General features: G+C 39.4%; 1 protein-coding gene across 1 annotated transcript; it reads right to left on the bottom strand.

Moving 5' to 3' along the window:
- Positions 1–307: 307 nt before the first annotated feature.
- On the bottom strand, positions 308–8,619 carry LOC114553157 (acetylcholinesterase). The gene is made up of 10 exons (XM_028574317.1): positions 8,546–8,619; positions 7,365–7,673; positions 5,470–5,704; positions 4,043–4,175; positions 3,805–3,956; positions 3,470–3,656; positions 2,700–3,010; positions 1,929–2,138; positions 1,676–1,833; positions 308–1,192 (listed from the first exon to the last, which is right to left on the bottom strand). Exons 2-10 carry the CDS (start codon positions 7,663–7,665, stop codon positions 1,098–1,100), a joined length of 1,782 nt encoding a protein of 593 aa, XP_028430118.1. The 5' UTR covers positions 7,666–7,673; positions 8,546–8,619; the 3' UTR covers positions 308–1,097.
- Between the last annotated feature and the right edge of the window lie 280 nt (positions 8,620–8,899).

The raw sequence follows: 8,899 nt of genomic DNA, 5'->3' as shown, positions 1-8,899 counted from the left end.
GAAAAGCATCACAGGTCAAATTCGAACCCTGGACCTTCTGCGTCGAGGAATAAACCTCTGCATATGTGCGCCCGCTCTACCAACTGAGCTAAGCGGCCACTATTCGCCTGTTTTTAATACTCAAAATAAACAGAAATACCAATTTTTCCCTTCTTTCATAAAAATGATATATATGATAAGCATGTGTGCAACTCAGCGGAAGTAAGAACAATTGTGTTTTTTTCCGTGTGTTTGAAGAAGCATAGAGTGCTTATCAGACAATTATAGATCAGTCAAAATAATACATAAAACTTTATTAAATCAAACGTTATATCCTAATCTTTAATGATCGTTACATGGTCTTTACTGAGCAATACAATAGACAACAAAGCCAGACCATCCCTGATTGTCTTTGTAATGACGTAGTCTACTATACATGAAAGTGGTAATAGATTTTACTTGACAACAAGGAAATAATGTGTTTTCTGCAGCTTAAAAATGAATTTGTGTAATTCAAGCTTCAAAATCTGACTGTTTTGAGTCACCTGCGTTATATTCAGAAACCAATTTCAGATTTGTCCAATACGAGTGCACGCAAACATTTCAATCAGTCTGTATTTAATGTAAGCACCATTTATATGCACACTTTTGAAAGAAAAACATAAACAAATGGAATTAAATGGCAGCTATACATTTATCAGAACAGACCATGACAGTTATCATCATTAAAATTTGCATGTCATAACATAAGCCACTATCTGGTTGTTGTGCATGGTACAATACCAGTAACTGCAAAAGAAAAAGTACTGCTTCCCTCATTAGGACCATTCGAATTTTAGCATCCTAAAATATATTTCCGTCGAGTTGGGGAGAATATTATGTATTATGCATATAGTGGCTTTATGAAGCAATCATTGTGAATGCTGGTTATTGTACAGTTACAAAAAAACAGGAGCGTTTACCTAAATCACACACTTCATAAATAAAATACAATTTCTTTAAATATACAATTCAGTAGGGCAATCACAAAATGTTTTAAATAACTGTAAAGACCAAACCACTATATTTTATTTAAACTGTTGCATATGACTGTATAAAACATAGGTCTCATCACTCTATCAATAGGTTAAAGTTATAACCAATAGAATGAGGAGGAAGGTGTAATTACAGTGGAGTATGAGCCCATTTGCTTTAACACAAGACTGAAGATCATCTGTGGAAAAAGAGGCAGACAGAGAGACTTTTATTTTGTAATCTTTTACAATAGGATTGTTGAAATGTTCATGTTCTGTTCCTGTCACTTTAAATATAATTGACCTAAAATACGGTTATATTTTGCATGGTGTGTGTGTGTGTGTGTGTGCGTGCTTGCATGCGTGCATGTGAGCGTGTGAGCGTGTTAATAATGACCACAGTGGAGAGGTGTATGAGTATTATTCACCCTGTGTGTGATCAGTGTTCAGTGAAGTGATGACTGACCCTCCTCTACTCCCACTCAGACCTTCAGAACTGTGGTGAAGTGGAGGGGTGCAAGTCAGGATACAAATCTCCTCCACACGCTAAACCAGGCAAAACGCCTCCCTGGCAGAGACTGACGCAATGCCTCCTACTCTAATAACTATATAGTGTTCTGGGTGTGTGCGATAGATAGATAGATAGATAGATAGATAGATAGATAGATAGATAGATGTTTTACCTGATACTTTTTGTATTTTTGGCATTAATTTGTTCCAGAGGTGACACTTGTCAGCTCTCATCATCCTCTTTTGTTCTGGATGGTTGTAGTTCAGAGTGACATACGCTTGCTGTTCAGGGGTGAACACGGGCCAGTTAGCTCCATCAATGCTTGGATTACTGACAAAAACAAAAGCCAATTTAAGACAAATCCACAGTGCCATGAGGGTCCCTAAACAATTTGAGTGACTGATTGGCTATCTGCTTATGCATACCCTTTCCGGGCAAAGTTGGCCCAGTGTTTTATAAACTTCTTGGTCATGTTTACTTCATTCTTCGTGTATCCCAGGGATACATTCAGAGGCATTCCGAAGACAAATTCTATCTCGTAGCCGTGCATAACACCCATCCATTCTGGCCAAGGATTGACGGAAGACCGGTGTTCAAATAAATAAAGGAAAGCCTTACCACCACGTTGTGAGTACCTGGAGGGAAATGACAATATTGAACTATTTTTGCACTGCAATGTCAGGTTAAATAAACAAAATAAAACACAAACTTATGTAACAACCACAAGAAACGAGAATTGACATTTGGTCCTATTTTTTGGGACCCAAACCATCCAGTTGGATAGGGTAGTGTTCAGCACTACATGAAAACAGCCCCTTATTTATTTGGATTATAGTACTGCATTGATGCAGTGAGGGTGCCAATAAAAAGATAAATAATTGTAGGGTCATTCTGTAAAAAAGACAAGGCTCAATTTGTCAAGAACATACAGATACAAATGCACATTTCCAGTAAATTACTTTTATAAAGTCAACAACATATTTTTACTTCTCTTCTCTTGCTCATCATGATGAACTATTTAAATGATTGCCAGGGTGATGACTTTCCATAGTTGTAACATTAATTCTCATTATACTATAAACCACTGTGCAGCATTTTGGCTTAAGTTTAAATATACAATATGTAGGGCGGTGCCTGAATACAATGGGCCAGACTAGGCTGAGGATATACCATTGCAACTCAGAATTGCTCTTTACCTGTTAGCAAACTCTAGCACAGGACAAACAAACTGTTGGTCTCCAAATAGACTTCCCAGCGAGTCACGATTTTTCATCCTGTTATTCTCATCTGTCCAGTCAGTGTACTGTAAAATGGCCGCATCTCTTGTGACATCACTTGCGCGGGCCATTGAAATCGCCACTCCTTTCAGGAACTCATTCCTGGTGATGAGGCTTTGACCGGTGATGTTAAATCCAGGCATTCCATAAACTAGGAAGTAGGTCCCTTCATCCCTGTTTAGGCCAAACAGGACCTCTGTCTTTGGGAGGGTACCGGTACTAAGCAACACCTTCAGGGAAAAATAAAAAGGTAGCTGGTGTTTTAATGCAAGATGTTTTTCAATTTTTGTCAAATAATACTGTGATAATTGCCCAGTGAGCTTAGTTTTGATGAGAGCTTAAACCAGGATACAGCTAGTCAATGTTTGACATCTACTTGTAGCCAGGTTACATCATAGAAAGATTATCAACTAAATATAAGCATGCATTTCCATGTGTGAAAGTCTTTAAAGTGCCGCAACCTGGAAAATAGTAATTCAAATGAATATAGTATTTCAAATGCTAAATTAAAAACAATGGTTTTGGATGATTTACATTTGCTACATCAACTATAACATAAGATGTTGAAATTATATAATACTTATAATACACACAAAAACATGATACACATGCAATAGGCACATTCATACATTGACATCTCCACACACACACACACACACACACACAGATACACACACACGCACACCTACTTCGACTTTATCTGGTATGAAGTCCCCATCAACATGAGGAACAAAGGGTGTGGCTAAGATTGTAGGCTGTATTAAAACGTCATATTGCTTCATAGAGATTTTCAGAGGATCAGCGTGCTGAAGACAAGCTTCCATATCAGCTGGAGGAGACGTGGGACACCCCAGTAACGTCACCAGCTTCATGGACCTGGATGTTAGCGTAGAGAGGTAGCAAGTCAATTGGTGACGGAACGAATGACGAGGAATGTGAGGGAGAAAGAGACACATTTTAAACTAATATTTGTGACAGAGGGAGTGAAAACATTTAAGCAGGTGACTGAATGAATACACCCAACCTGCGCCAGGCCTCAGTCTGGCTGATTGTGGCCCAGGGTGCATTAGGAGAGCCACTTTGCATCACAGCCCTTTGAAAAAGACCATGGCTGCCTGGGGAGAGCAGGTGAAAGCCCACAGATGCTGAACCAGCGCTCTCCCCAAACAGAGTCACCTGGAAACGAAATCCAACAGCTTGTTTTTATTGTTTAAACTACAATTTAAACTAATGTTATCTGATTTTAGACAGAAACATTTTACCTTTGCAGAATCACCTCCAAATGCAGCTATATTGTTGGCTACCCAGTGGAGGGCCAAGCGCTGGTCCAGCAGGCCTACATTGCTCTGGATGTTCTTGCTGTCAGGAATAGACAGGAAACCAAAAGCTCCAAGTCTGTAACAGATGAGCACAAGAATGAGGAAAGATGTTAACAGAATTTAACTTAAGATAATTCCACCTACTCTTGCAGATTCCACATCCCATCTAAATGAGTAAAGAGAACGGTATGGCACATAGGGATAATGACTTTCTTGTTTCCAAACGCCTTTGCTCTAGCGTAGAAATCTAGACGTACCCTAGCAGCAGCAAATGTAATTTGCAGCCAGGGTCAGTCAAGGTCAAGGTCAAGGTAAACTTTATTATCCACAAGTAGGAAATTCATGTGATCACCATTATACACTCCATCGTTATACAGCCTACTGCATAACATTAAAAACATAAATACAAAAAATTAAAAGACAGGAAAACAAGAACAAGACAGACAAGACAGTAAAAACATTGAGGAAACATGACAAGCATGTATTTAAAAGTTGAGTGTTGATATATACAGTATGCTCATAGTTTAAGATGCCTAAGAGCTTCAGTCAAATTGCTGCATTTGGGTGTTTTTTTTACTATAGCCTAATTGGGTCAGAAAGCTATGACATAATCAGAAATATTATCTATATAGGCTATATTTAGGCCAAAGTAACAAAGTCCAAAAACGGAGTGCTCCGATTACTACTGGAACCACTGTTGCCTTCTAGTCTAGCAACTCTCCGTTGGATTGTGAGCTGGAAAAAACAAATTCTGGTCAGGCAAATCACATTGTGTATAGAGTCGGTGGGCGGGCTTAACATAAGGATGGCAGAGTTGCGACGGTTCTGCGTGAATTTCCTGCTACTTGAAAATAAAGAAGATGACTGCTGCTGCTGGCAAACAGCCGTCTTTTGAATTGGTTTTGGCCGCGACTCTGGAAGACTTGTAGTTAAGCACTGAAGCCATTCTTAAAAAAGGAAGATGTGTTCAGAGTTTTGCCGACTGGATACAGCAAAAGTTTAATCCATCAACTAGCTTCGCTACCTTCTTCTTTCTCTGCCTGGTTGTAGCACTATCCTATTGCGTGCAGAGGGAATCTGAAAGACAACCGTTAATCCCACCCCTCAGATTGAGCCCTGCCAATGGTGAGTTCCCAGACCCAACATCTTGATGTGGGTCTCGCTTGTCAGGCTACCTTTGCTCGCTTTTTGCACCCAAACCATCTACCATTTTTTAATGGCAATGTAGGCAAGAATCCACTGTCACGCCAAGTATGTAAAGAACAGAACCTAATCCAAGATGTTCCCCTTTTTGCTAATTGCCAATTAGTTACAGTTACGTACAGTAAATATGTACACTATTTGTTTGCTAAATTTACTTCACTTCTTACCTGTAATTCATTGATACCACAACAACACTTTCAGATTTACTCAAGAAGCGACCATCATAAATGTCCAGAGAGGATGTTCCTTGAGTGAACCCGCCTCCGTAGATCCAGACAAGGACAGGAGCAAGTGGTGGGGGCATAGGCTGGGTTTTGTTGAAACGTGGGGACCAGACGTTTAGGTACAGACAGTCCTCACTCACAGGAGTGTTTGGGTTCCACATTTCTGCACCTTTGAACCCTGGAAAAAAATGACAATATTGTATCAATGTCAGGAGGGACTGATTGGGACTGTAGTCTAGCAATTGCTAGATACTCTTATCTCTGTTCCCTCAGATGTTCAAAGGTAAACATACTTAAGTTAAAGTTCAACTTTATTATGACACTTGCACTTGAAATTAGATATTAACTTATATAGCTCTAAAACTGTTACAAAAGCAGTACACAAAAAAATGTATCCCATTTGTCCAAAGCAGAAACAGCAGTCAAACATCAGTGCCTTCTGTCCATGTCTATCTGTGTTGTCATATCTATATTTGGAGTAAAGGGTGTTTTTTTCTGTACATATGCCTGGCACTGGTTGTAGCTGGCTTCGAAACAAACCTGACAGGTGGCTGTGTAAAAATAGCTATGTATCCATGACCCAGCCCCAACCCATCTCTTGAGTAGGGCGCTGTATCAAATTTAATTTGGATATGTGTGCTTGTGTATATGTAAATTGCTGTTAACTGTTTGGAGATGAGAGAGAGAGAGAGAGAGAGAGAGAGAGAGAGAGAGAGAGAGAGAGAGAGAGAGAGATCACAATCAGCTGTTGGTCCGCTAAGGGATAGTCAATGAGGTGACAATTGGCAGTCAAATCAGGCTCCTTAGATTGGATTGTCGTCTTTAACACATCTTTTATTAACGTCTATACAACGTCCAGAAAAGACGTATAAAAAACTTCCATTCTGTCTCCCGAGAGGACGTCTTCTGGATGTCCATAAATCACGTCTTTAACACATCTTTTATTAACGTCTAGACAACGTCCAGAAAAGACGTAAAATAAACTTGCATTCTGGCTCCTGTGAGGATGTCTTCTGGATGTCAAACAAGGACGTCTATTATACGTGTTCTAGACGACTTTTTGCTCATTTGGTAGCTTTATTTGGAGTTCAGGCTTAGAGATTTAAAATTTATAACAAAACGCATGCACTACAATACAGGGGATGAGCAGTTTAAAAGAAGTGAGCATTTACCAGGCAGGTACAGTGGGGCAAAGAGACACTATCAAGTTGCATCATGGGAAGTGTAGGATCCAAGGTTTTCAGAGGTTAGAATATTCTGAAAGGGACTAGAAGTCAGGTTATCTTGGCCTCCGCTGCGTAAATTCTATCATTCTTTTCTCATGAATCCCTCAATTATATGGAAGTTCAACTGCTCGAGGGACAAATTCATGTTTGTAATGATTGTGCTTACCTTGGACCCACATTTCATTTGCTCATGCTTTGTTAACACATGTTAACACATGTTAACAAAGGGTGCACATGTTTATGTCCATGCACACTATGCCACACTATGATAAAATGCTATGCTACTTATTTTGTTTTGCATGAAATAAAAACAAGATTATAGAAAATAAACATTTAACCACAATGTAATAACTTGTGTGCAGAATATATGGATATTGTTTGTACATAAAAAGAACTTGTGTGCACATATATAATTTTGTTTGCATACAAATAAAAAAAACTATTTTGGGACTTTAGGGGCTCTGTCTGGTTCTAGCTTGACATCAAGTACTGGCTGACATTTCAGACAGGTGTTTTGAATCTCTGGACATTCTTTTTGGCAGGGATGTAACTCTCAACACCTTGAATAATCCCCAGTACATGTTTACACTGTATACAGTAGATGTATGCTACCTGGAAAGGCTGTATCCGGCAACTGGTAGCAGGAATTTGGGAATTTGGTGGCATCCCTCAGCCCTTCCCATCTCTCTACTGGCTCTGGTGCTCTGAATCTCAGTTTCCCCAGAGGGGGTTTACCATAAGGAATTCCCAAAAATGCTCTAACATCACCACCCAGCACTGGAAGCAACTTCCCTTGAACTTTTCCATGCCTGGTGTTGATTACAAGGTCATCTTGGGTGGCGGATGATACAGTCAGGAAATTAGGTAACAGAAGAAGAAGGGTGAAGCCATTGCACAGAGAGACTGTTGCCATGGAAAATCCTGGGGAGAGAAAAAAAAATGCAAAGACAAACACTTTCTTATTCATCTTTTTATATGAAAATGTAGCTTATTAGATTGAAATATAACATTACATAATGAATGAGCCTATATCAATTGATTCAGCCAGAACACCAAAGACAATCTTAACTCTATCACAAAGAAGTTATACTTTTATACACAGGTTTCTCATTTTCAATCTTTTTGGATACAGTACTGTGGGCAATGACACCTTCAATTGCGTGAAGAATTTGTGTGTTTTCATAACTGCTGAAATGAACACATTTATTTTTAAACCATGTCAGCGTAGTGTGGGTGCTGTTAAAAACTAATCCCGTTTATTAGCCTACATATTTAAGAGTATATATAGGATAGGATAGTAGTGCCTAAACCAGCTGGCAGATTGGTTAACTGTATTCAACCTACATATTTGTAGGTCATCAAAGTTCTTCAAATAATACAGTAATACAGTAGAATATAACAGAATGGCTGGTGTGTATGTGCGTGCGTGCGTGAGAGAGAGAGAGAGAGAGAGAGAGAGAGAGAGAGAGAGAGAGAGAGAGAGAGAGAGGGGGGTAATTCCGTAATAATTAAAATATAGCCTAGTCCTCAAAAATTTTGAAACAATAAGGCCGTTAGCGAATTTAAAGTTGCAAGTAACTACACGCGCGCAGCTGGCTCGTGGAGGCGCTTTTACTTTCAAAAGGCACAGACTGAATAAATAGCGAGCTTCCAGAGGAAAAGCTGCGCTCAGATTTAATACGGAGACGCACGCATTGAGAGACGCGCTGACAGGTCCTTCAAACTCTTTAAAAACATAATTTCCTGATAGTGAATGTACAAATACCAAATTATAAAAAGCCTTAGTGACGTACCTTGTCAGTTAGCAGTTTGTGTTTCGCTGGAGGGAAGCATTGATGGGGGGTGGGGGAGAAGGCGTGGATACAATCCCTCTGGCCAGTCTCTGCTGGGCTGGCCCTGTGCGTCACCCACAACTACAACTGCTACAACAGCAATTATACAAGTTGGACAACAATTACTCTAATTAACTAAATAGCACTATTAATGAAACAACATCAAAAATAATAATACTAATAATAATGTCTTCAGGCATGCAATATCTAAACTCTAGCCTATATACAACACTAGTCAGGTCACCTGTCAGATGCAATGTCTGTCCAGTGGTGCAGTACACAGAACCTTTAAAATATAAATATACACACTGGGGG

The sequence above is a fragment of the Perca flavescens genome, chromosome 3 (genome assembly GCF_004354835.1).
Source record: "Perca flavescens isolate YP-PL-M2 chromosome 3, PFLA_1.0, whole genome shotgun sequence".
Classification (NCBI taxonomy): domain Eukaryota; kingdom Metazoa; phylum Chordata; class Actinopteri; order Perciformes; family Percidae; genus Perca; species Perca flavescens.
This window is presented reverse-complemented; position numbering and strand designations above follow the sequence as displayed.